At 38.5% G+C, this 27784-nt stretch overlaps 1 protein-coding gene across 1 annotated transcript in view; it reads right to left on the reverse strand.

Annotated features, from left to right (window-relative positions):
* Positions 1–1362: 1362 nt before the first annotated feature.
* Positions 1363–27784, reverse strand: part of BMPR1A (bone morphogenetic protein receptor type 1A) — a 130905-nt gene continuing 104483 nt past the window's right edge. Inside the window, exons 5-13 of the mRNA XM_004709200.2 lie at positions 25744–25846; positions 19679–19775; positions 19407–19506; positions 16891–17035; positions 11352–11544; positions 9628–9925; positions 6713–6888; positions 4752–4882; positions 1363–4671 (exon numbers count right to left, since the gene is read on the reverse strand). Coding sequence (XP_004709257.1) covers positions 4546–4671; positions 4752–4882; positions 6713–6888; positions 9628–9925; positions 11352–11544; positions 16891–17035; positions 19407–19506; positions 19679–19775; positions 25744–25846 — 1369 coding nt within the window. The 3' untranslated portion in view covers positions 1363–4545. The remainder of the gene's footprint in view (positions 4672–4751; positions 4883–6712; positions 6889–9627; positions 9926–11351; positions 11545–16890; positions 17036–19406; positions 19507–19678; positions 19776–25743; positions 25847–27784) is intronic.

The following is a 27784-nucleotide window of genomic DNA, read 5'->3' on the forward strand; positions in this document are numbered from 1 at the left end:
AAGAATGAGGACCTAATGTCGGGGGTTTAAGTGGAGAGAAAATGTTTTGAGAATGATGTACAAATGCGCTTTACACAATTGATGTATGGATTGCGATAACAGTTGTATGAGCCCCTAATAAAATGTAAAAAAAAAAAAAGGACATCAGAAGGCACAGAAATTCATACTCATTTGCACACAATCAGACACAGCTCTGTTTTGACATTAAGACTAATTAATATAAGAGGAAAACAATATTGTTTCAGAGCAGAATGCAAGACATCCAAAGGTTTTACCTCTCTGAAATGGAAGTTTCTGAAAAGGCATTTGCTATAGCAAAACCCCATGTCTGCTGTTGGGCTCCACGGCTTACCAGGCAGCGATGTCACGTGACGCAGCAGAACAGCTCCATAGGGTTTTCTGGCCTGCCTGGAAGCAGATTGCTGGTTCCCAGAGAGCAGCTGGGGGTGGGGTGTTTGAGCCACCAACCTTCCAGCTAGCAGCCAAGTACTGAGGCCAGATAACTGCATGGCATTACGCTCAGTGCATGCTGTTAGTGACAGGACAAGGAGGCATTAACATCTATTAGCAGGAACTGGGCAGAGCTGAACAGAGGATCTGATTAGGTAGTGAGACGTACTCACACACACACTGCTAGTATGAGCGCAAATGAATAAACCGTTCTACTGGGAAACAATATGGCAATATTTATCAAGAGCGTTAGAGTCCCCATCTCCTCACTCCCTCTCCATTTTAAACAAATAAAAAGGAATCTTTTAAAAGTCCATTATGTTTCAATCCATTGGTTCCACTGCTAAGAATGTATTCTAAGAAAATAGAGATGTAAAAGAATGTACAATACATTGGCTAAATTGAAAATAACGGAAATAACCCAAATATTCAATAGGAAATTGCAGAAATAAATTATTTTATGTACTTGGTGGACTATCAGGCAGCCAATTTTTAAAAGTTATGCTTTCAATATATTTAATGACTTACTATAATCTTAATATTGTTAAAAAAAGGTATATAGGAAAAAGATAAAAAAGAAACATTTAAAATAGCGGTCATTTCTGGGAGATAGAATTTTTAGTGATGTGTTTGCTTCCCTATTGTTTCCTGTTTTCAAAAATTTTTGCTACAAGGATGCATCTTTAAAATCAGAAGTGGGGCGGGGCACATTCCTTTACTGTAATAGGTTAGTTAGTAACTTCTCTATCTACCAAAGGCATGTGCGTGGTCGCTTAACTGCTCTGTGCTAGCTTGGATTCCTGTAGTTGAAGTCCATATCTCAGGAACACACACGTGTACTTACAACCAGTCACTGTGACTTCTGATACACAATACTCTTCCAGTACATCACCACAAAACACATCACTAAGGTATACTAAAATAAGGTTATTTACTTAAAAATGATACATTGGACATAATCTGCATATAGAACAAAGCAATTAACGGTCAACTTAATAAGGCACCTCTTATATCAGATGCGGTACAAAATACATTTAGTGTTTTACATATCAAATATGAATCTATTCTTTTGGTGGTTTATAATTGCATAATAAAATTGCTTGTTTCTTTCAATGTCTACATACAGTTTCCCTAATTAAGCTATAATGGTATTTTCATTTTACATAATATATACTTACATTCTACTTTTGAAATGGGCACAACAAATGTCATTAAAAGGACTTAAATAATTCCATTTAAAGCATAGGACAGAGCAGAAACAAAAACGTTAATTTAGTTAGTCTTCTGTAAAAGCAATATTCCCCATATTTTCTTTATGGGATGATCATTACATCAGGTTTTACACTATGCTGGCCTAGATTTAATTTGGTTTTATGAACACTTTATCACTCCAGTTTCCTCTCATTAGATGAGGCAGAAGACAATGAACCACTACAATGTCATTTTAATATCTGACCCAAGTAAATAGTAAATATCACCACTGTCAAAATAGTACAAGGGCTACAACAGTCATTTAAAATAACAATCCGTATTTCGGCGGTTGAAATTTGTTGAGATATTTAGAAACATTTTACAATACCATATATTCAAAGAAATATAAGTAAGTTAAATTTATAATCTCTGCCCTGTAATAAATTCAACTTCAAACTTGATCCTTGGCCAAGTCAGGGATCCATGTAAGTTTTAAAATTTTTATTTATTTATGTATTTATTTTGGATGGAGAAATAAATCATCTAAAACAAAAGATATTGAATTTTTACTCGAGTGACTAAATTGGAACTCTGGCACATATCAGGAAAACCTATATTTCAAAAAATATAGGTCAAATTCAAAGTTTAGAAAACTTTCTGGACATTGGAAAGGCAACATAAAATGCTAATTAAAGTTATCTTTTGTGAAATTATTTCCAGAGAAGTTAGCATCAAAATTCATACTTTCAGAAACTTGGTTGATAAAGAAAGCAAAATGAAGAGTAAAATAAACAAACTGGAATTCTAGAGATATTTACCAGGATAAGGAGGAGCTATAAGGATAATTTTATGAGTTGATTTCTGCTGTATAGTTACGTAAGTTTGGCATTTGCTTTACTTTTATATTTTAATTATTTAAAGGGATGACTGTGTGAGTCACATATGTTTAGAACACTGTACTGCTACACAGCACCTACCGGTCTGCCATGTGCTTGCAATATTTCACCTACCAGATGGACATGCGATGAGAGGGCGAAGAAAAACCAAGGACATAACATAATCTATTTGGACGTTAGGATTGCAAATATGGCAGGATTTGTCTTTAAAAGAACTTATCATGCTAGAAATTGTTTCTAATAAGCAAGTTCCTAAGATTAATCAATTCTATTTAGCCAAGTAAATTCAATTTTATTTAGATAACAAATGATTTTCAAGATTTATAGTTTTATAAAGTAAAAAAAGAATCAAGGTTAACTTAAGACTAACTAAGTAAATCAGAACTCCTAAGTGATTTAAAATTACAAGGCAATTTAGGTTATAGTATCTGCATTTCTCAGTATAGAGTTGGGGAAAACATTTTTAAAGGACAAGTATTATCAACATGCAAATTTGAAATAAATGAATGAATGCTGGTTTCCTTCCATTTAATTTATAGCTTTTTGAGTACACATATATCGCATTTTTCCTTCACAGAAAATTGTCTGGCTTGAGGTACCCATGAGTTGTTTTTTTGTTTTTCAGAATAGGACAAAATATAATTTTAGGTAAAACAAAAATCCTTGGGATAACAAGGCGCCTATAAAATATGTAGCATTTTATTGAATACTATTTATAAATTATGTATAGACATGGAGAACTGTTCTTTTGTTTGTTTTCAGGGAGCCCAACTTAATTTTCTGTACAAGTTATGGAACAGAAATCATAAAACCAAAAATTTCATGAATTTAAATGCTTAATAAAATGTATTCAACTGTTGATAAACTTACATATTTTCTAACATAAATTTCTAATGAGTGGTTCCTTTCAAAAAGGAAAAATTTTTTTTCCCCTGGTGATGTTTTCCATTTTTTCCTCTTAAGGATGTATGTGAGGTGCACAAAAGCTCGTTTCTACAGTATGAATGTATGAATATAGTTGTACTGAAGCAAGAGTTCTGCAAATGAAGCACACTACACACAAAATATAAATAACTTCCCTTTCAAAGTTACTGAGAGCAAATAATACAGACTATGATTATAGGCACTTTCACAAAACGCAGTAGCACACTTCATCAAGAAGCGTTTTCTTTAGAAGGGTCAAGGCATCAAAAGGTCCAATTTTGGACAGGATGCTTTTCATGACAAAAAAATAACTACCAAAACCAGAGAGATGGTTGTAGGAAAACAAAATCCAAATTTATAGATATTTTTAAAATCTTTTGGTTTTTATATAAACTGCTACATTAAAAAAAAAACAATGAAATTGGTGAGAAAACTGATCTCATTGGTAAGATAATTGGTTTTTATGTGGTTGGCCAATCTTGGTCAGATATTGCATTTTAAAAGCACAACATACTAGCCACCAATGTCTTCCTGTGCACTCATAATCCTGGTGAGCATGTGCATGGCCACCACCTCCCACACACGAGCATTTCATTATACAGGCATGACAAACTAAGTGGTATCCCAAACAGATCGTAATTCAGAGGCTGTTTGACAAAGGTGGAAAACAAACAGGTTACATTTACCCAGGAAGAGGCAAAAGTCATTATTTCTCCATCTCTGCTCACTTGATTTATCTTCTTAAGGCTTTCACAGAAAGCACCATTTCAATAACAGACAATTCAATATCCAGACTTTGACTGGAGACTTAACAGGATTGAGGTCTTGATGCAGTTCATTTAAAAAAAAAAAAAAAAATTAAAAAAATTAAAAAGAAAGGCACCAAAAACCACATTTAAAATAAAGCTGTCCATATGTAAAGACTGAAGTGTCTAGAAGTCCCCAGCTTGTATTCTACAGAGTACTGAAAGGGTTAATATTAGCAGCCCGTGAAGGTGTAGTGAGGAAGAGTCCCAATTCTCGCCATTCCTTAGATGACAGAAATAGGGGCAATGTAGACTTTTCCCTCATGGTTGTGTAACTGTCAAATCTTTACATCTTGGGATTCCACCATCTTGGCAAGTGTCTTCTTGATTCTCAATGCTGTGAGCCTAGAGGCTGGATTATGGGCCCAGCATTCTGACATTAGCTTCAAAACTGCCCGCAGACACTAGGAAGGAAAAAGAAGGCATGTAAGCATCTTTGGCAAGACTTACCCATCCCTTTCTCCGGAGACTAAGTTCCACTTACTTCATCACTGTTCCATCTATTAGACACAATTGGCCTCAGACGTTTGACACACACGGCCTCGCGCATATCTTCGTATGAAGGATCACTGGGTACCATGTTGTAATATGGCAATTGGTACTCCTCTACGATCCCTGTAAGGAAGGAAGAGAACACACCGGGCACAAAAATGGTGACTGAACAAAATATATCTCTATCTACAGAGCATCTCTCCCTGAGCTATGAAACAAAAACTGGTCCCTACGTGTAGACTAATAAAAGCAGAGAGCTGATAGTTCACATTCAAAAGTAATTGCATGCCCTTCGCTTGGTTAATATTCCGTTATTCCCTCTAGCTCCAGAAGGTCCCCATTACAGCTGTGATGTATTCTATCCACCAAGGGAATTATCACCAAACCCTAAAGTGAAATGTGTACTTCTCTGAATTTTTAATACGTTTTTTTTTTTTTTACATGACAGCTCTCCTGGAAAGAAAAAAAAAAGTGGCTTGCTTTTGCAGTAGAAAGACTTAACATGATGTACAGACAACAGTTAGGAAAACAGGTCTGAGGCTGTGAACATTAGAAAGGTCAGTTGCTGTTGTCCACCCCCCACAGAAAAGTGGGTGAAGGGAGACATCGGGCAGTGTAAGATAATAATTTATAAATTATCAAGGGTTCATGAGGGAGGGGAGAGCGGGGAGGGAAGTGAGGGGGGAAACAAAAAAGAAAAATGAGCTGATTCCAGGAGCCCAAGCTGAAAGCAAGTGTTTTGAGAATGATGAGAGCAATGAATGTACAAGTGTGCTTTACACAATTGATGTATGTGTGGACTGTGATAAAGAGTTGTATGAGCCCCAATAAAATTATTAAAAATAAAGAAAGAAATAAAGAACACACACAGAGAAAAAAAGAAAGAAAGGTTAGTTGCTTGTAAGAGTGGCCTGAAAGCTGGTGTCTGGGAACATGTTAAGCAATTTGCTGCAGCAATAAAACTTCCTCAGTGTGCTCAGAGTCGTTCTCTGTCTAAACAGTGCATACAAATACTGCAGCTCACGCTGGACACCTGGTGCCCTTCTAAGAGTCTGGAGTCTTGATACATGCTAAGCGGAGAATCACTCCATGACCAGAGCCTAAGAAAAGGCTTGGGTCTGAGTCTCTCGGGAGTTTCCCTGGGTGACGGTATTTACCAAGTGAGCACAGCTTGTTGCTGGTAGAATGAAGCCCACAGAAGCAGACAACAAAACAAAATCAATCTCCGTTGTGGTGAGTCGATGCCAATTCATCGACTTGCCCCGTGGGGTTTCTCAGGCTGATCATCTTCGGAGAAGCCAACCACCGTGTCTTTCTCCCATGGAGCAGCTGGGGGTTTAAACGGCTAGCCTCTCGGGGAGCAAAGAAGCACAGAATCACTGTGCCACCAGGGCTTCCGCTGGGAAGAACAGAACTTGTTTTCTCTGACCTCCACCCCCGGTGATTTTTCCCTTTGATTTTGCTCTGTATCATTTTGCTGCAATCAATCTTAGCTACGAGTATCCTGAATCCTGTGACTCCTTCTAGGAAATTCCTGGACCTAGGCATGGTCTCACATACTTCGGACATGCTGTCACAGAATTTCCCAGGAGAAGGATCTCATGCCTGGTAAAGTGGGTTGGGGAGCGAAGTAAGTATGTGTGGGGGGGTGTGGGGGTGGTGTGTGTGTGTGTGTGTGTGTGTGTGTGTGTGTGTGAAGGAGGAAGATCCTCTATGGCATGTGGATGCCATACTGGGCTCCCGTATAGCAACAACTGTGGAGAGTGCAGTGTTTTGTTCTGCTGTGCACAGCATCTCCACGAGTCAGAACCAACTCTACAGCACCAAACCTTCACAGCTACAGCCAAAGTGGTCTTCTGACTCACATGACACTTAACTTACAGAACTGGAGCTATTATTTTTTAAATGCTAGGTATGTAAGTACAATCAGAACATGCCACCCCAAATTCATACCTCCAGTAATACAACGACGAGCCATTTCCCAAATGATCAGGCCAAAGCTATAGATGTCGGCCATAATGTAGGGCTGGAAATGGCTCTTATTTAGGCTTTCATCCAACACCTCGGGAGCCATGTAGCGTTTGGTGCCCACCCGGGTATTCAAGGGCACATCAACTTCATTTGTGTCGCTGAAAAAGATGAAAAATGCCACACTTGTTGAGGTCCATGCTGATAAAACAATGAATTCCGTAGTGTCTCATGATGTAATTGTTAGTCTCTACACATTTCCACAATCCCTTAAGAGAAATTCTTAAGGCCGGGTGCATTCTGAAATTCAGTATCTTCCAATTTTTGAAAAGTAATAGCCCTTTAACTATATGCTACAAATTATAGTACTACTCCAATAAGAATCTAGAACAGTACTCTTAACCAAGCCCAGTATTACGTCCACAGTGAAACATTACGTTAGATAAACAAAGAGAAATCAACACTTCATAACATTTCAGGCCAGGTTTTGCCACCAAGTGAGGAAAGAGGGCAATTCTAACTATAAATGACAATGCGTCCCATAAAACAGAATGTGAAAATAAATCAAGAGGAATCATTTACCTTTATCATTCTCAGTTCTTAGATTTCAAGACTGCAGAAAAGGACTGAAAATTTATGTAGAAAATCTCATTAAACATTCAAGTTTTATAACTGGTTTTACGTTAGCAGTATCATGGAAAGAATACCAATTATAAATTTAAGAACTGTGTTTACACTCTTCTTTTGTGTATGATCAGAAATTTTATAATCACGTACACACACACCTAAAACATGTAGGAAAAGTATTCAATATGTATGTGCTGAGCATCTCCTATGGGCCAAGTCCTGTACAACTGGATACTGGCAATTAGTGTGTGTGTGTCGGGGTGGGGTGGGGTGCGGCACAGACACACGACTTACTCTCATGCTGCTTACATTTTAGCAGAAAAGACCATGCATGTAAAAGTTAACCATTACATATCATATTCTCTTAGCTCTGCTACTAGCTGTGAATAGTAAATACAAATAGATTTGGTTGGCACTTTTTCCTTCCTGTTTTTGTGGAGAGGAAATTAAGGTCATGGGCACAGAGAGTGTCACCTACGGACAGATTATGAGTGTGAAAAGGAGAGGGCCTGCTGGCTGCACCCTGGTTGTCAAGTAGATGATCCTGTAAAAGGACAGAGGAGAACATCTGGAGAAATGAAAAGAAACCAGGAGTGTTATGTCACAGGAGCCGAGAGAAGCAAGTATGCAAGAAGTCAGCACTGCTGCTGAGGTTAAATAAGTCGACAACTAAAAACAGCATTTAGATTTCTCAACACGAAGGCAAGTTGGTCAGAGCTATTACAGTGATATGACAGTGGTGGAAGCTAGAATGGGGTAGGGTTCAGGAGCTGAAAGGAGTCAAAAGTGACCTAGTCAAGAAAGATTCTCATTCACTTGCTCGCAGGAAAAAACCTTACTTCGGGGAGTAAGGAGATAACTAAAGCAAAATCTAGGCGTAAGGACAAACGTGACTGAGAAACAAGTGAAAGTTCCAAGAAAATTAACGAGAAAATAAAGAGTCACCTTTTTCAGTGGTAAGACTTAGGAAAACATTTTGTTCTTTAAGCACCTAATCACACTACTTACTTAGTGAACTACTTAGTTCAGCTGTAATTTTCAATTGTTCCATAATTATTTCTTATGTAATTAGTAATAAATTATGTCTACCAGGTCTCCCCCTCCCCCACCCCAATTTTTGGACTGAATTTTAGAGTTAGGAGACATGGATAGTTAAGACATTGTTGCGTAACTATCCAGTTTGAACAGATTTTGGACACTGTACTATGAAGCAGCTAAAAAAATGTCCCACCCCCCTGCACGCACACCCCCCCTCAGTAACTTTATTCCCTGCATGTGCCACCACCATATTCATGGATATATGCAGCACGGGTAGGAATATGCAGCACAGGTAGGAATATGGAGCAAAGGTAAGAATATGGTATTTCAACACGTGTAGAAATATCTTCTGTCAAACCTATACCTTACAGACTGGCATTTTCACTTTAGTAACTAAAATAAATTCTGAAACACTAAATAACTATTGCATTTTCTAATTATAACAATATTAGGATGGCTTCAAAGGTTTGGTAAAGTAGATATTTTGAAATATTTACAATATCACTGAATAAAGTAATGCTTGTAAGCATATAAATTGATGTATATTTCATGAAAGGATAATGTGCAACATAACATTTTAACATGTATACACCCATTGTCTGATTTGCATCTTCCCTAGTAATACATCTTAAAGCACTTAATAAAAGTGCTCAAAGATATAGAATGTATACAGGAGTATAAAACAATAATGTTCATTAAAGCATTTTTATAATGACAGATAAACTACAAGACAACTTTCCAAAAACCCACTGCCATTGACTCAAAGCAATGCTACACATAGTTTCTAACGTTGTAAATCTTTACATGAGCAGAGAGCCTCCTCACCTTTCTCCCACAGAGCACCTGGCGGGTTTGAACTGTCAACTTGGCAGTTAACAATCTAATGCTTACCCAAGAGCACCACTAAGGCTCCTTAGAGACAACTTTATTGTCCAGTTAGGTAATAATCGGGATAAATTAGACGATACACCCACTTTGCAGATAACGTGACATCAGTTAATAAGAATAAAGAGATCTATAAAAACTGAAATGAAAGTTATCTAGGACAATAAAAAGCAGGAAACTGTAATTACGGAAAACAGGATACAATTTTTTAAAGAAAGGAAACAAATTCAATTATGTGTGTACAATAACGATTTATGTGTATAAATACACTTATACCATCCTGAATTCAACAAGCAAGTTTTTTCTTGAAGTTGAAATAATTCCAAAATATAGGTAAAAGAGCCACTCACCTGTTAAACTTAACAGCAAGACCCAGGTCAGCAATACAACAACTTCCATTTCTTTTGATGAGGATGTTTTTGCTTTTTAGGTCTCGATGAGCAATCGCAGGCTTTCCTTGGGTGCCGTAAATCTCTGTATGGAGATGGCACAGGCCGCAGGCAGCCGAATAGGCCAACTTGAGCAGAGCTCTGGTGTCTAACGTAGCACATTTCAGGTAGTCATAGAGAGATCCATTTTCATGGTAATCAGTAATCAAATAGAGCTGAGTCCAGGAACCTGTGCCTTTAATGTCCGCTGCTATAAAACCTGTCCAATTAATGAGTTTAAAAGGTTAGATTATTAGAAGAGGTGACTGGATAAGAGTAATAAATGCTCATTCTGAGAACCACCTAGGTAATTAAAGAGATGATATACTGTAAATCTAATTGGCCCAACAAAATTTCCTTTATTTGTTGCCATAAACTGCATTACGACCATTAGTACATTATTTCTACATATAATAATAATACATTATTAATGCACATATTATTTTGCATAATATAAACAATGGCATGAAAATAATAATATGACAAAGAAAAAAGCGTGACCAATTGCCAACGAGTCAATTCTGACTCACGGTGAGCCCTTGCATGTCAGAGCACAACTGTGCTCCAGAGGTCTCTGGTTGGACTCCAGCCTCTCGTGAGAAGTAGAGCAGTAACAATTTGCCCCACCCAGGGCCTCAGTAAAATCACATGTCATATAATAATAAGGGAGGTGCAATCAAGCTACATGACACTCTAAGCAGGTGGTTACTTTTTAGAGTGTGGAAATGAATTGAACAGTGGGCACTTCAGAATGATAAAATGTCGCTTTAGAGTCAGTTCCTAAGTAAGTCAATTCCAATCTGCCCACCAACACCTCATTATATTTGCCTTTTCAGGATGGTTTGTTGATGGTCTGCCTGCAATACTGTTTTCTCATCCCTTTCTCTTCTCCCTCCCGCCAAAAAAGGTCACTAAGTGTCTTCTACATGCTATTGTTCTACACATCAGTTCAGACTGAAGGGTAGGAAACAGTAAGTGAACAGAAAAGCCAGGAGAGCTTGATCAGTTTATGTACGCTACCGGTTAGGTCACCCCTACACTATTTTAGTGTGTAAATGTAGGGGAACAATAAAGCTGTATCATATGGTGAGAGGCATTTATTTAGCTTATGATAGGCATTTAAGGTACATCTACTTAAAATTACTTTCAAAATTGCTTAAACCGTCTATAATATACTTAATTTTTGCTACTATGTGAAGTCCAAGACAGTAGAATTTCTTCTAATCTTGCAGCTTTCTAGTCCCTTCAATTCAGAAGTAAATAAAGTGGTTGGTTGACATTTAGGATTGTGTTGTGTTTAACTTATACATTTTGTTGGGTTTCTAGAGTCAAACGTACACAAGTGAATACACACTTGCTTTCAAAGCCCATATGGCTGGATTCCACATGCATCCCTCAAACCCTAGGATTAACCTGGGGGTTGCAAACCCTTTGGGGGTCGCACAACCCTTTGACAGGGGTCGCCTGGTTCATAATTAGCAAAATCACAATTAAGAAGTAGCAACAAAAATAATTTATGGTTGGGGAGTTTCCACATGAGGAACTGTATGAAAGGGTTGCAGCAGTAGGAAGGCTGAGAACTACTGCTCTAACCTTTCCAGAAGATGTGATTGGCTGAAATCAAACCGAGTCAAATATGTACTCACCAAGGATGTTTTCGTGACGCATAAGCACAGTTTGGTAGATTTCTGTTTCCCGGAACCAGCTAGCTTCCTCAGTGGTGAAAAACACCTTGACGGCCACCTTTTCACCCCGCCACCTGCCCATCCACACTTCTCCATATCGGCCTTTACCAACCTGTCGAACCATCTGAATCTGTTTGGCAATAGTTCGCTGAACCTTCATTTAAAAAAAGGAAAAGGCTTTGAACGCTTGACAAAAAGAACTAATTAAGACTAAGAAATCAGTTTAATCATTCCAAGAAAAAAGTATGGCACATCTACCAACTGACCAAGTCCAATGTTATAATACTTCCCCGTCATTGTGGACAAGCTATTGGGTAGTATACCCCTACACATTATGCTTGGTCATATGGCTGTGTACACCAGTTAAACAATTGCAAATGTGACCCAAGCAAAGACTTCAAAAGTTTTTGTGCAACAATACTTGCCTTCTCTTGCTGTTCTTGGGAACCCTGCAGCCAATGAAGAATACCATGTGAATATCAGCCCTTGGCATGAACTATTACCAATACAGAAGAACTACTCAACAGACTCAAAGAATCATGAGAAACAATAAATTTTTGTTGCTTCAAGACACTAAGTTTTAGGGTGGTTGGTTGTGCAATAAATCTAAATGGCAATTCAAAATCTTCAACCCAATCTACAAGACCCATTTGATCTGGTCCCTCTCTAATTTTCCCCCCTTGCCATTCAGTATAATCACATACTCCCACTACTCTTATTTGCCTTCTTTCCACTCCTAGAATTGACTCAAATTCATTCCTATCTCCAGTCTTTCTGCATGTACACTTCCCTTCACTTCGGATTCTGTTTCTGTCAAACATGTGCATCTGTCAACACACATTTTTCAGTGGTACCACTTATCACAATTAAAATTTTATAATTATAAGTTTGAATTACATTACCTCTGCCATCAGAATAGTTACTTATATAGGAACGTGATTTATGTACAGTGAAGTTGCTTATTAAAGAGTTGTTAAATGAACAAAAGATGTACTACTGTAACCTTTCATCTTCAGATGCATTAGTATCTCTGTAAATTTAATAGGCCATCATGTTCTTGAAACTAAATGACGTATTCACTGGGCAAATCTGTCAAGCATGGGGGTAGGGCATTTCCTTAAAGTGTCAAAAAAGTAAAGACATCACTTTGAAGACGAAGGTATGACCCACCCAAAGCCATGGCACTTTAAATTGCCTCATACAAAGGCAAAAGATGGACAATAAATATGTAAGACTAGAGAAGAGTTGATGCATTGGAATTACGGTCTCGGTGAAGAAGACTGAAGTGCTGTGGAATGCCACTAGAGCCACCGTCTAGCTTGGAAGAACAGCCTGAAGGCTCCTCAGAAACAAGGGTGGCAAGATCTGCTATGAGGAGAGGCCACTCCTGGAAGAAGAATATCATGCTGAGTAAAGGGTTAGCAAAAAAGAAAAGACAAGACAGTTCTTAATGAGACGGACTGACACTGATTCAAACACAATGATTGTGAGTCTAGTCCATGACCGGGCAACAGCTCATTCTGTAGAACACAAGGTTCCTCTGAGGTGGAACCAATGTTAACAGACACACAAAAACAGGTTCCAGCTCGGAGACACGTGGGGTAGAACTGATTTAGCTGTTGTTAACGGTTGTTCTCCCAGGATAAACACCTGAGACTACTGATAGGGACAGACCTGACCAAATGGGAACACCTGGGGCCTGATCTGGACAAACCCTTGGAAAAGGGAGAATTCTCGGTTGGTGCTAACCATGCAAGGAAGAATAGTGACTCACAAAATTACCTCTCACAGATCATCATTCATCTCATTTTTAATTTGTAGGGGTGTGTGACTGTAGTTGTGGTATTTCTTAAAGCTCTGTGAGCCATCCCAGCAAATGAAGAAACTCAATGAGCAAGGACAGGTAGTTTTGTGGAAGCCTGAGCTTGCAGCTATTACCTGCTGGTCAAACAAACCAACAAGCAAACTCCCTGCCATCGAATTGCTGCCAATTCATAGCAACCCTAAAGGACATGGTTGAACTGCCCCTATTAGTTTCTGAGGCTGTAATTCACTATGGGAGTAAAGAGCCCCATCTTTCTGCAGCAGAGCAGCTGGTGGTTTTCAATTTCAGCCCTTACAGATAGCAGCCTAATGCGTAACCACTACATGACCAGGGCTCCTATGTCCGGATAAACAGGGGTGAGAGAGGCGGGTAGCTGGGGTCTGAACTAAACTGGGCGAGGAAGCTGAGATTTCCAAAGGTTGCCTTTAGTGTACACAAGTGTGATTTGCTACCCATTATACAATCTGGCACCAGAAGTAGGTCTTTGTCTACCTGGTCTACGTGATACTTACAGTGACTTGCTTCATTGTATCACTTCTTATAGCATCATTTTAAAAGTCAGAACTATTGCGGTGTACTTACATATGATTTAAGTCACCCTTTCTGGTTACAGCTCAATGAGTTTTTACAAAGGTATATATCGTCATGTAACCATTAAAAACCACAATTAAGCTGGGCATTTCCATCACCAAAGAGTTCCATATTGTTAGTTTGAAATCAATCCCTTCCTCACTCATCCTAGCAAATGGCATCACTGCTGTACTTTGTTGCCTTTTCTCCAGTATCTTATCAATGGAGACGATACGTAGCCTTTTGAGTCTGATTTCTTTCCCTTACTGTAAAATGCTTCAAAATTCATTCTCATTCTCATCAAAATTCATTCTCAGTAGTTCATTCCTTTTTTAAAAAAATTGATTAGTATTTTACTATATTAATGTACCACACTTGGTTTATTCATTTACCACCTGATAGAGTTTTGGGTTGTTTCCTGTTTTAATGAACAAAATTACTGCAGTCATCCACATTTAGATCTTTGTGTGAATGAATGCTTTTCATTTGAGTACTTAGTAAAGGGAGAGAGAGGGTTGTTTCATTGTATGGAAAGCATATGTTTAACTAACGTTTTAATAAATTTGCTTTTGAAAGTGGTTGTCTTTTTTGAGTGAAGGTTTTACACAGCAGTTTAGGTCCTCATGCAACAATTTCTACACCGATAGTGCACTGCCACTGGTTACATTCCTCACAACTTGTGAACATCCTCCTATGTCAGTTCTGGTTGCTTCCTCGGTGGCTGTATCATGTTGCATTCTCCAAAGCACTGTATGGCACTGCTTCTAAATACTTGTCAGCACCGAACACTGCGGCTTTAGTCATCTAGGGAGTGTGCAGTGGCATCTCAGTGTGCTGAGTTTTCATTTTCCCATGCCGAATGATGCTGTGGCTCCTTTCATGTGCTCATCTACCGGCAGCTCGCTCCTCTTTGTGGAAGTGTCCTTTGAAATTTTTCGTCCATTCTTAAAAATGGAGTTAAAATTGTCTTGTAATTACAGATTTTTGTTGTTGTCACTTGTAAGTGCTTTCAACTTGGTTTGGACTCATCGTGACCCTGTGTACCACAGAAACAACACTGCAGGGTCCTAGGCCAGCCTCACCATCACTGCTATGTTTGAGCTCACTGTTGTAGCCACTGTGCAGCGTAGGGCCGTCGTCTGCTTTTTTCCTATCCCTCTACTTTACCAACCAGGATGATGTCTTTTTCCAGGGACTGTTCTCTCCTGTTCTCACGTCCAAAGCCTCACCAAATTTACTTCTAACGGGCATTCTGTATACTTCCTCATATAAATTTTTGTTCTTCATGGTATAGTCAATATTCTTCACCAACATTATAATCCTTCAGTCTTCCTTAGCCATTGTCCATGTCCCACATGCGTAGGAAGCAAATGAAAACCGCCGACACGAAATGGGCTAGGCCTCAATGTGACATTACTGCTTTTTAACATTTTAAAAACCATTTCAAAAAACATCGTCTCAATAGCAAAAGTTTCTAATTTTGACAGTCTACTTTGTTATGATTTTATGAATGAACCACCCTTTTTGTGTCCTAAGAAATCTTTGTTCAACCCACGGTCACAATGAGTTTCTCCAATGTTTGCTTTTAGAACAGTCTTGGATGTTATATTTGTCTATGATCTGTTCTTAAGTAATTTTTGTGTATGAAGTAATGAATGATAGTTTCACTGTTTTTTGGCCAATAAATGATGCTCACTCTTCACTATTTGCTAAATGGACTATCTCAATTGAAAGATGGCAGCACCTTTGTACTAAACCTACTAGCTGTAGATGCTTGGGTCATTTCTGGACACTCTAGTCTGTTTCATTGATCTACCTGTCTTTCTTATTCCAGCACTTCAATGCATTGATTGCTATAGCTTTATAATACATTCAGATACCAGGTAAGGCCTTAACATTTGTTCTTTTAAAACTGGTTTGGCTGTCCTATCTCTTTTGCACATCAATATAAATGTTATAATCCGGTCATCTATTGCTACCAAAAGAGTGTCTTCTAGATTCTGATTTAGACTGAACTGAAATTATCTATCAGTTTGAGAATTAAAATCTTTTTCTTTTTAACTAAAATGTTAATAGAACCTCTGAGTCTCATATTTCACAAATAAGCTCTGTATGTCTATTCATTTAGATCTTAGTTCCTTTCAGGAATGTTCTATATCTTTCAATGATAAGCTTTGCATAATGTTTAGAATCTTCACTATTTCATAGTTTTTAATGTTATTTTAAATGACATATAGTTTGCTTGTTTCCAACTGCTTGTTGCTGTCTGCCGCTGAGTCCAATCTGACTCAGACGGGCCCTGTGTGAAAGAGAACTGCCCCCTTGGCTGCACTATTTAAAGAGCAGACTGTATGTTTGAACTGCTAGCTTTTGGGTTAGCAGCTAAGCGCTTTACCATTGTACTAGCAGGGCACCTGGGTTGTTGTTAATATATGTAAACCCAATGACCTTTATATAGTGGCCTTGTATTTAAATGCACTCATGCCTTGTAACAGTTTCAATTCCTGTTACGAAAACAAACTTTTAAATTACCGTTCAATATATTTATTTCAATCAGATGTGATTGCATACTTACTATAAGGGGCTTCTCAGAGTCCCCTCAACCTTCCATCTGAGAATCTTCATATATGAACTCTGTTATCATTTCTTACATCCCCCTTTAAAATTATTCTCATTAATGTATTTTGGTAAGATAGTATCATATGGAAGGATCTGTATTCTCTATAAAGATCAATGAGAGAATTTGCTTGGATTTCAGAATCTTAAATAGTTACACTTCAACAACCAGTTTAACCTTATTAGATGCAATCAATCCGATAGCTGTTTATCTTCCCATTGGCAGCAGCGGTGTGGTGCCGTTATCATTTATGCAGCACCACATTCTCTTTCCTAACCTCACCTAAGGCTCCAACTTATTTTTCCATGTTTGTTTTTCTTCTCTTATTTTTATTTCATCGTGCATTTTTCTCTGCATCTTTCTAAATAATGAAAAAAAAAACAATGTACCCAGCAATGTTTCCTAGTTTGCAACAATTATGCTGTCTGACATCATGAGGCCACAGCCTGTATCAGCAGAGCATCCATGTTTTATGAACTGTGTCTTACCAATAAAGGTAGCCCAGATCCACTACCAGAACTTTGTGACTGGTCAATGAGGTCTTTTAATGATTCTCCAGATGGAATAAATGCTTCATCCTGCTCCAAGTCACGATTATAACGACGTCTGTTGGAGATGCTCTTGCAATAATGTCTTTTAGAAAAGCAGAAAACAATCTATATCAAAAATTTTAAACTATAAAATCCTAAGGTAAACACTCTCAGTTGGTTTATACCATTCTCTTTCAGACAGAACCAAATCCAAATTGGGCTAATCACTACATAATACATCATGTTATGCTAGATATAAAAGACGTCTAGAAATGAAGAAGAGGTAGAGTTCTTTGTATCATATAAAAGTAGAAAGCTGGCCATGGGTGAAAAAAAGACAGACAGAAGGTAGGATTCTAGCTGCCAAATAATTCAAAAATGTCTAGGACTAAAAACCTTGGAAAGGATATATAGTAATTTACAGGTGTATGAATACTTACCTGAAGGTATATGAATATTCACCTTCTATTTTACATATATTTTGGTATTATTTGAATTTTTAAGTACAATGATATCTTGGTGGTCAGATGGCTCCAAGCTCAAACTTTCCATTACTCAGACAGCAAAGATTAAAAAAAAATCTGCTCAGTGCTCCTTTTGCTCAATAGTCGAAATGAAAATCTGCCTTGAAAAACTTGCACGAGTGGAGAGTGAGTCCAGACACAAAGGGGTGATGCTTCAGCCTAAGTGCTGCGCCTCCTTAGAAAACATACAGTGCTGCGAGTGTGCATCAAAATGTTTGTCACTGTGCCTTTGTGTGTGTGTGTGTGGCTCCAAAGAGAGTTAGTGCTACTGACAGTAAAACTAAGAGGAAAACCACGATATATTAAAAGAAAGAAATCATTGGGAAATTTGAATTAGGTCATTGTCTGATTTGGGGGCTGAATTCAGCATGGCTGAGTCGGCATTATCGACATTTGGGGGCAGGAAGAAAGTGATGAAAGCGGCTAATAAAAGTGTGAAATTGTTAACCACACACCCAAGAACCCAGACCACGGAAGAGCTTGAAAAGTTACTATTAATGTGGATAAATGAGAAATAACTCAATGCAGGAGCATATCCGCAACAGTAACATGCAAGAGGGCTACACGCCTCCATCACGATTTAAAGACCTGGAAAAAGGAATTTATAAGTGTAGTTTTGGGGCATCAAAAGCAATTATTTTCCATTATTTCTTATCGGAAAACTATGTTCGGTGCTTGAACTTTACAGTTTTGAAATTAATTGAGTTTGACAACTGAGGTATCACTCTATGTAGTTTAATAGTAAAATAATAAATGTATTTCCATATTCAAAAATGGGAAAAGGAACTTTAATAGACATCTAACAAGTTCTTCTAATAATTCATTCTGATATTTTGGATGATCTCTCAAGTTTCAAATTATAAAATATTTTACACTGACAGGAAGTTTGAGATTAATTTCAATGATGTACACCATTTAAATTTGTTACATTTATTTTATTAGATAATTCAAATATTTTCCACTAATGGAGAGCAAAATTAAAATGGTAAGCTGCACTCTGTTCAAAAGTAACAAACTTGTGTTGTGGGACTAGGACAGGCAATCTTCTTAAATTCCAGCTTTCACTGTATTTTACATAAATGATTATCACAAAAATTACTTAAAATTCCAACCACTTCCCTGATAAACCTCATTTTATCTTTTCCTTCCGGCCTGAAAGTGATTATATCCTAAGTATTTATACTTCTACTTTATGTACATATATTCATAAACACCACAGTTTTCAATGTGTAAGTTATGTACATAAACAGCATGCAGGGACTGTGAAAAGTTCATGTGAAAACTCCATTATTTTTAATGCCATTTCTCACAAACTTTTTGAAGCCCCTTTGTATTCTGCACTAATATATTAAAACATGTTTAATACATCTGTTCATATTGATATATGTAAAAGGTTTATTTTTATTTAAATTTCTTGTCAAAAAATTCTAATGTCTTTATTTAAAAATCATTGTATTGGGTCTCTTATAGCTCTTATAACATTCCATACATATCAAGCATATTTGTACATAAGTTGCCATCATTTCGAAAACATTTTCTACTTGAGCACTTGGTATAAGCTCCTCTTTTTACCCCTCCTTCCCCCACTCTCGTGAATCCTTGACCAATTATATATATTGGTGTTATTATTTTGTATCTTACACTGTCCATTGTCTCCCTTCACCCAAGGCTTATTTTTATTGATGCTGAGATCTTTAAAAAAAAATTTTTTTTAACAAAACTACAATCTAATTTTTAAAAAGATAATAGTTTAACCATCTCTATACTCCATTCAAGTCAGTGGCTTGTGTCCATTTACCTTAAGGCAACTCTTGAGGTCTAGTATTTCCAATATTCTGCAGTTTTTCAGAATATTTTAAGTACATCCAATGAATCCCTACTGCTCAACAATTCTAAATGAAAATTCAAAGGGAACCTGAAAATTCCTCCCCGCAAAATAAGTGTTCTTACTTGTAACAAAAACAGCTGAAGAAGATGATCATCGCTATTATGCAGACAGCCATGGAAATGAGCACAACCAGCCACCGGATGCTGCCATCCAAAAAGGGGCCTGACAATGGAAGTCAAGAGGTTACCTTTCTGCCACAGTTCATTTGGAAAAACAAACAAAAAAACAACAACCAATAATTTGACTGCTAAATTCTAGGTGGTTTGCTTACTGTTAAAATTCATAGAAATCACTTAAAAAAATAAAATCATGCTCCTTTATTCGGCCAACCTACCTATCACAACAGGGGGCAGTGTAGGCTGTAAATACTGGTTACACAAATTGGTCCTACAACATTCTATTGTCCTTCGGAGCTGGGCTCTTGGGGAATCCTAGAGGAAAAGTAACGGTAAAATTAGAAACACTTCAGTTATCAGTGGATAAATATTTTTAGTAAGAATATTATTTTTTGTAAGAAGATAATTAAAATCTTGAGACCTTTTCTTAAACAATATGGGTAATAATGTGAAATTAATTATCATAAACTAGTATGGTGCAAAGATCTGAGAGTAATATTAAGACTCAGATGGATGATAGTAATCAGACTAAGGTAGAAAGTGTGTTAGTCCAAAGAAACGTCGACTTAAGAAAGGTCAAGGTGAAGTGGGGCTGAATCATCTATAGTATAGATGCTGCATGGAACAACCATAAGACAAACCAATGACCCGGCAGTGGGAACACATTGCAGTATACATGGCTAAAGGAAAAATACAGAAATATTTCACTATTTATTAGAAACTCTTGAGGGAGGGCGAGGTGGAAAGGGGGAACCGATGATAAAGATCTACATATAACCTCCTCCCTGGGGAATGGACAACAGAAAAGTGGGTGAAGGGAGATGTCGGACAGTGTAAGATATGACAAAATAATAATAATTTATAAATTATCAAGGGTTCATGAGGGAGAGGGTCCGGGGAGGGAGGGGATGGGAAAAAAAGGAGGAGCTGATACCAAGGGCTCAAGTAGAAAGCAAATGTTTTGAGAATGATGATGGCAACAAATGTACAAATGTGCCTGACACAATGAATGTATGTTATGTATGGATTGTGATAAGAGTTGTACGAGCCCGCAATAAAATGGTTTAAAAAACAAAAGAAACTGTTAACAAGTAAGTACTTCATAAATTAGAAATCTGGCATAGAGAAACTTCTTGTAGTCTTAGGGAAAGAACAGTTACAATTGAGTGTGAAGTTGTATGTGGTTAACAGTATGGTATTTGACAAGTTCTTGACTTGAATGCTTACATTTCAACACTGCCTGGGAGAAATGCCATTCTGAACTGAAATACTACTAAAATTTAATAATTTCTCATTGTCAAAGTTAGAAGATTAAAAGCAGAAGTTAAGCATGCTCTCCTTCAATATGAGATCACTAATAACGTAGCGTCAGAGAACAAGAGAAAAACTCAAAAGGACAAAATTTTACTTTTTAACTGAAATTTTTACATTTTAACAAAACAATTTCCATTCAAATAATTTTTTTAAATAAGGAGGGGTGGGGAGAGAGACATGCCTGGGTTACACTGACAGCTCTAAGATAATCTCAGCTTTAGAGAAAACTTACATGAAGGGTGAAATGAAGAGCATATCACTCAAGAAGCGCTAAACATCTGAGACGACTCAGAATAGTGCAAGGACGGCTGGATAAGAGTTCACAATGAGTTAGCCTTGCAAAACATACAGAGAAAAGGTTTCCTTGGCAACGGCCAAACAATAGACCTACTGGTTATGTAATTGTGGGTAGCAGAGGATATTGCTGAACATAGAACTCTTTACTCTGGTTTAGTTTGTGCTTCTCTATCAAAGGTAATTACAGGGATGAAGAAGAGAACACACGCTAGGAGGTGAGAGCTAAATTTTCCAATTCTGAAGAGATCCTACAAATGCTTTTAGTATTCCATATGTGTTCCATATTTTCTAGCCTAGGTGAATTATGTCCCAGGGGGATGAAGGCAGGTACCAGTAAGATGCTTGAAAGACAGGTGTGATTTAAGGACTGTAAAAAACAGGAGAATTGGAAATGAGGTAACTAAAAGTCCTAATACTTTTCTTTAAAAGACAAAGAAACAGACTTTGCCAACAAGAGACTGGAGGCAGCATCGTATGTTGAAAAACAAAACCGTGGAATCTAACAGCTTAAACCCTAGTATGCCATTTATAAAGTGTGCAATCCTTGGGAGACAGTATGGCTTCAAGAACAAGCAACACCAGACTCATCTTTCATCTTTTCTTTCATAAATTAAATACTGGTATATATCTGGGTTGACAAAAGCCAGGTTTGTCTAGATTATGGAGTTAGGTAATAAACCTGTCCCTTTTTCTGTACTCCTTACCAACTCAACTTCCACTCAGAGCAAGCAGCACCTCCAGATTTATAGGGGAAATATAAATTGTTGTCAGGGAAAAAATACACATAGCATTCATGAGGTAGGAAATTGCAGTGTAAATCAACTATTTGGTGGGGTTCGGGGCGGGGGGGGGGGGGCTGAAGCCAAATAAGCAGGAACAGCTGTGTGGGTTCAGAGGAAGAATCACCCACCCGGGGGAAGTGGAACAAGCTGGACTGGGCACTGGAAACTTGGGGCTGAAGGGAAACGCAAAGTCTAGGCACAGCCTGGTGAAGATCAGTAGCCTCTGCTCTGATCCAAACCTGGCAGGACATGAAACAATGTGAAGAAAAGAGTCGTCATAAAATTTAAAGTGCTGTTCTCGGTTAGGAGCTAAATTAATGGGTAGTGATACTTAACCAAGATATGCAGGAAAATAAATGCTCTTCAAAATTTTTGTTACGTTTAACTCCTAAAGTAATTCTGGAGCCAAATGTATCCCCCTTATACACATTTTAGCCAGCTTTCAAGTTTTCCAGCATAAGTTTAAAGAGCTGCAAAAATATATTAATAGTTTAGGCTTATTGTACCCAATGACACTTTAAAATAGACTATTAAATCATTCTTAAATCTACTCAGTAGACTCTAAACACCATCCCACTGATACGCATCATCAATCTGAAGAAAACGAAATGCTTTACAATGGAAAATTTTAGTTTGCTGTACCCACTCCCATTGCCATTTGTTCCACTAAGACCTTGCAAAACTGCCCTTGTGGGTGGTCTGACACTTGAACTCTTCAAGGGAGCAGTCAGCTCGGAGGAGTGACTGCCAGCCTCAAAACTGCTGACCTTGCATCTAACAGCCCAACCGGAACCATGAGGTCATCTGGGCTCCTTGTTTGCCACGCTACTTTCCCATGCCTCTAACGTACATACCAAAGTTTCTATCACCAAAAATCATTTTCAATGACATAGTAATCTAGTTGAGGGTAAAATATTAAAAACCACTTAAATGCAAACATATTTGATATTCACTCCCCCCAAAACTGGTAAATATATTTAAAATTACAAATTATTTGGAAACAGGATGTGTTTTGAAGACTGACTATGAAAAAAGAAGACAGAAAAGTTCTTTGATAAACTGCTTTCTGGACAATGAGCATGAAGCTGTAGGAACCTATGGATGTTAAGATCTGTAAAATGATTCCCTTAAGCTCATGAGGGAGGGGGGAGCGGGGAGGGAGGGGGAAAATGAGGACCTAATGCTGGGGGCTTAAGTGGAGAGAAAATGTTTTGAGAATGATGTACAAATGCGCTTGACACAATTGATGTATGTATGGATTGTGATAAGAGTTGTATGAGCCCCTAATAAAATGATTAGAAAAAAAAGATATGAAAATAATAATAATTTATAATTTATCAAGGGTTCCCGAGGGCCAGGGGGTGGGGGGTGGGGTGGGGGGAGAGGAGCTGAAATCAAGGGCTCAAATAAAAAGTAAATGTTTAGAAAATAATGATGGCAATATATGTACATATCTGCTTGAATGTATGGACTGTTACAAGAGCTGTAAGCCCCTAATAAAATGATCTTTAAAAAAAATGATTCCCTTAAAACTATGTGTTTAGGTTATCATGAGAAAGATACCTAACCCAGTGTAAGGACTGCGAATCTAGATTAATCAATATGGTAAAGCTAACATTTATTAGGAAGTCCAGGTGGTGCAGTGGTTAAAAATGCTCAGCCACTAGCCAACAGATGGAAGGTAGGCCACAGCAGGAGCTCTGTGCTGGGAGACTTGGAGAACACAGCCTGGGAACCCAGAGGGGCAGTTCCACTGTCATGGGGAATGGCTGTGAATTGGTACTGACACCATGGGGACATACAAAGTCTTTCACTCAAAAAATCCCAATGCTTTCTAGTTGGTTCTGACTCATAGTGGCCCCAACAGAACAGAGCAGAACTGTTCCTGTGGTTTCTGAGACCATACGCTTAGTCATTCGTGCAGGGCAGCTGGTGGTTTCAAACTGCTGACTCTGCAGTTAGCAGCAGGTGTGCTTTAACTGTGATAAACATTTATATGTGCTATCTCATGTGATCCTTGGGAGAACCCCTTCATAGATAAGCAAACAATCTGAGAGTGAAGATCCTAACCACAGTTTCACAGATGGTATGAGGCAGGATGTAGACACTCAAGCTTTAACTTGAATTCCATTTGGGATGTGTCTAGAGTAGGGGCCTATAGGACATTGCTGTACTGTTGAGCTTTGAGCTCCCACCATACCCCTTTCTTCAATAGTCTTAATAAATGATTTGAAAATGTGTAACATACATGCGTAATAATATACAAATGGGTTAAATGGAGGAAACTACAATTCATTCCCCGACCCCAAATCTTGACAAATAAGAGCAAAGAACTAATTTTCATATGATGAAATTTGATGAAAGACAATATATAATGATTGCATAACAAAAACTACTTTTACTCCCATCTATCGTGTCCAGAGAGCAGCACATCAATTAAGGAGTGAAGATGTGGCTCAGTAGCAACATAAAACACTAGGGGGTGTTAGCTGACAGTGCAGCACATTTCCACAACTTGAGTTAACTGCCAACCAGCCAAATTTGCTGTGCTTTACAGAAAACACAAAGGAAGAGGGATTACATAATCCTTGCTTTTTTCTTTGTCTTGTTCGGGCCACACTCAATTCTGCATATTGCACTGAGAAATTAAAGAGCAAACAGGGTGATAGGAAGACCTGTAACATCGATCATAACAGGAAAAGCTAAAGCCATTGTAAACCAGTCTTTTCAGGCCACACACTATAGGGTGTGGAGAGAAAAATGGGCTGAAGAAAAACTATCTGTACATAGTAAAGGGCTGTCATATTAAAAGATATATTAGATCGGTCCTCAACGGTCAAAAGAAGTACACAGGATGACAGGGTTGCCATGAGTAGGAGGAAAAGCTTTGTATGAGGCAAATGAGATCTCTCTACAGATTCAAAAGGAGAGAGGTCTAGGGGGGTAAAAGGAGGAGCCCTGGTGGCACAGTGGTAATTCTTGATTACTAACTAAAAGGTCAGTAACCCACCAGCCACTCCACAAGAGAAAAATGTGAGTTGGCTTTCTGAAAGAAGTATGACAGCCTTGAGACCCCAAGGGGTAGCTCTCCTCTGGCTGAGAGAGTTGCAATGAGTCGGAATGGGCCCGATGGCAATGGAGGTAGGCAGTGATAAGGCCTTTGCCGTGAGAAGTGCGCACATGCTGAAGAGGTGGGATAGCTACCTCTAGGTGGTGTTTGGTGGTGGTGGGTAAGGAGAGGCCACTTCATACGCTGAGAGGCTGAAATATCTCCCTGTAAGTTTTCTTAATCTTATCCGAAGATCTCGGAATAATTTTCTCACATAGTGAGGCTTAAAAATTTTTGAAAGTGAACTTTGTAACCCACAGTTATACAAACACACACTCATTAGAAACTCACTGCCAATTCCAGATTCCTTACTCAAAGTCGACTACTCGTGCCCCCTTTCAGGAGCACCACGGTATAAGCCAAGGTGGGAGGACTAGCAGTCACTCCTCGGGAGAAAGACCGTGATGTCTACTCCATGACCATCTCAGAAACCCTACGTGTGATCCTTGTGAGTTGGGTTTGGGGCTTAACACTTATAAGGACAGCATTTTTGAGCTGTTTTGGAGTGACCTTAAAAAGTCTTTATAATTATAAAATATATTTTATAACCTGCAACAAAGTGTGGAGTGTCATAATACTAGAAACAGAATTTAAACCCCCTTTTAAAGTAAAACAATAGCCAAAACTGTATTACTTCAGGTAAGAGAGGAACTTGCTCTAACAAATTTGGCTCATACGAACAAATACTCAACGTGCTTATGAGGCATCACATTTCTCCGCAGGGAAATTCACGCTTTCTGTATGGCCCCTTCTTCTTTGCGGGTCCCACGTCAGCTCTTACCTTGCACTGAAAATCAGATCCTTCATATTTCATACACCCGGAAGCTAATGTGGTTTCTCCTTGGTCATCTTCTTCTATGATGGCAAAGCAGTGCCCATTGGTTCTGAGGTGGGAGAAGAAGCATAATTTTACATCAGAAAGTCCTAATCAGAGTCCCCGAGACAATGGCCAGGTGTGTTCCTCAAAGCTGGAACCGAAGTTGTCCCCTGAAGTCATTTACAAATAAACAGTTTATCCCAAAGAATAAAGATTGCTACCATTGAGTATTGTGCTACTTAAGGGGGGGGGGGGATAGCTATGTTTAAGACCAAAGTGTCAACAGTTATTTTAAAGTTATCAATGAGAAGGTTGGGGGACACAAGATTATGGAAATGAGATATGAAGAGCAAAAATAAAGAGAATGTTGACACACTGAAAATTTTAACTACGGTCACTCTGACTACTACGCCTAGAAACAGGGGAACGGGAGTGGATTTGACCGTTTTCTTTTCAACAAACAGATATGTGCATGTGTGTATTTTGTGTGTGTATATATACAGAGAGATACTTCCATACTCATATTAGAAACTTCTAAAGCTCTTTTTTATTGCTCCTACTTATGTTCACTACAGTATTTAGAAGAAATATAACCAGAATGCTCATTAAAAGCAAGGATGGTGAAATTTTATTTCATGTATTTTAGACATATTACAAGGAACCAGTCCCTGAGAAGGACATCATTCTTGGTAGAGGGTCAGCAAAAAAAAAAAAAAAAGACCCTCTAAAAGATGGATTGACCCAGTGGCTACAATGATGGGTTCAAACACAATGGGAGGACAATGTTTCAGTCTGTTGCACATAGGATTTCAGTGAGTTGGAACCAACTCAATTGGCTCCTACACTACTCACCATAGGAGCCACTGGCCCTGTGTAGCTCTTGAGCATCTAGAATATGTCTAGTCCACAGGGAGATGTGCTGGGAGTATAAAATAGATTGCAAAGGCTTAGAATATAAATAATTTAAGATACTGCCTTAATAATTTATATACTGCTCACATGTTGAAATCACAATATTTGGATATATAGCTATATAAGCTATTATTAAAGTTAAAAATTTGATAGAATCATGAGGAAGAAAGCAGCAGCAGAGAGAAAGAAGAAGGTGAGGATGCTCCTAAAAAAGCTGTAACATAGGCCAAGGGCTGCAATGCTGGCGGTGGCTACAAGCCGAGAAGTGGCTCAGCAGCAGAGCTGGCAGCAATAGGCCGGGAAGGGGCCCTGTGGCAGAGCTGATGGTGACAGACAGCAGAGCTGGCAAGGAGCCTGTCCTAAGGGGGCCAAGAAGAGGCCTGTGCTTTCAGGAGAACTGAGAGAGTCGTCCTGCACTGAAGAAGGAAGTCGGTGCCTAGAGGCACCCTAATCCGGAGCTGCATTCTGGTGATCATTACTTCCTTGAGAAACAATTTTATCAACATTAGGTCTCCACTCAAGTGCTCCCTCAGTGCAAGAACACTTTGCTCTATTAAACTGGCATTCCATGAGGCTCACATTCCAGACATGATCGCTAAAGACAAATGGGTGCATAAGCAAATTGGTGAAGAAAGCTGATGGTGCCCGGCTATCAAAAGATACAGTGTCTGGGGTCTTAAAGGCTTGACGATAAACAAGTGGCCATCTAGCAGAGAAGCAACAAAGCCCACATGGAAGAAGCACACTAGCCTGTGTGATCATGAGGTGTCGATGGGATCAGGTACCAGGCATCAAATTACAAAAAATCATACCATTGTCAATGAGGGGGAGTGCGGAGTGGGGACCCAAAGCCCATCTGCTGGCAACTGGACATACCCTTACAGAAGGGTCGCAGGGCGGAGATAAGACAGTCAGGGTGCAATACAGCACCAATGAAACGTACAACTTTCCTCTAGTTCTTTAATGGTTCCTCCCCCGCACTATCATGCTCCCAATTCTACCTGACAAATTCGGCTAGACCAGAGAATGTTCATGGTACAGATAAGAGCTGGAAACACAGAGAATCCAGGACAGATAAACCCCTCAGGACCAA

This window comes from Echinops telfairi, unplaced genomic scaffold (assembly GCF_000313985.2).
Source record: "Echinops telfairi isolate 266 unplaced genomic scaffold, ASM31398v2 ScPeMD7_2010;HRSCAF=2546, whole genome shotgun sequence".
Classification (NCBI taxonomy): domain Eukaryota; kingdom Metazoa; phylum Chordata; class Mammalia; order Afrosoricida; family Tenrecidae; genus Echinops; species Echinops telfairi.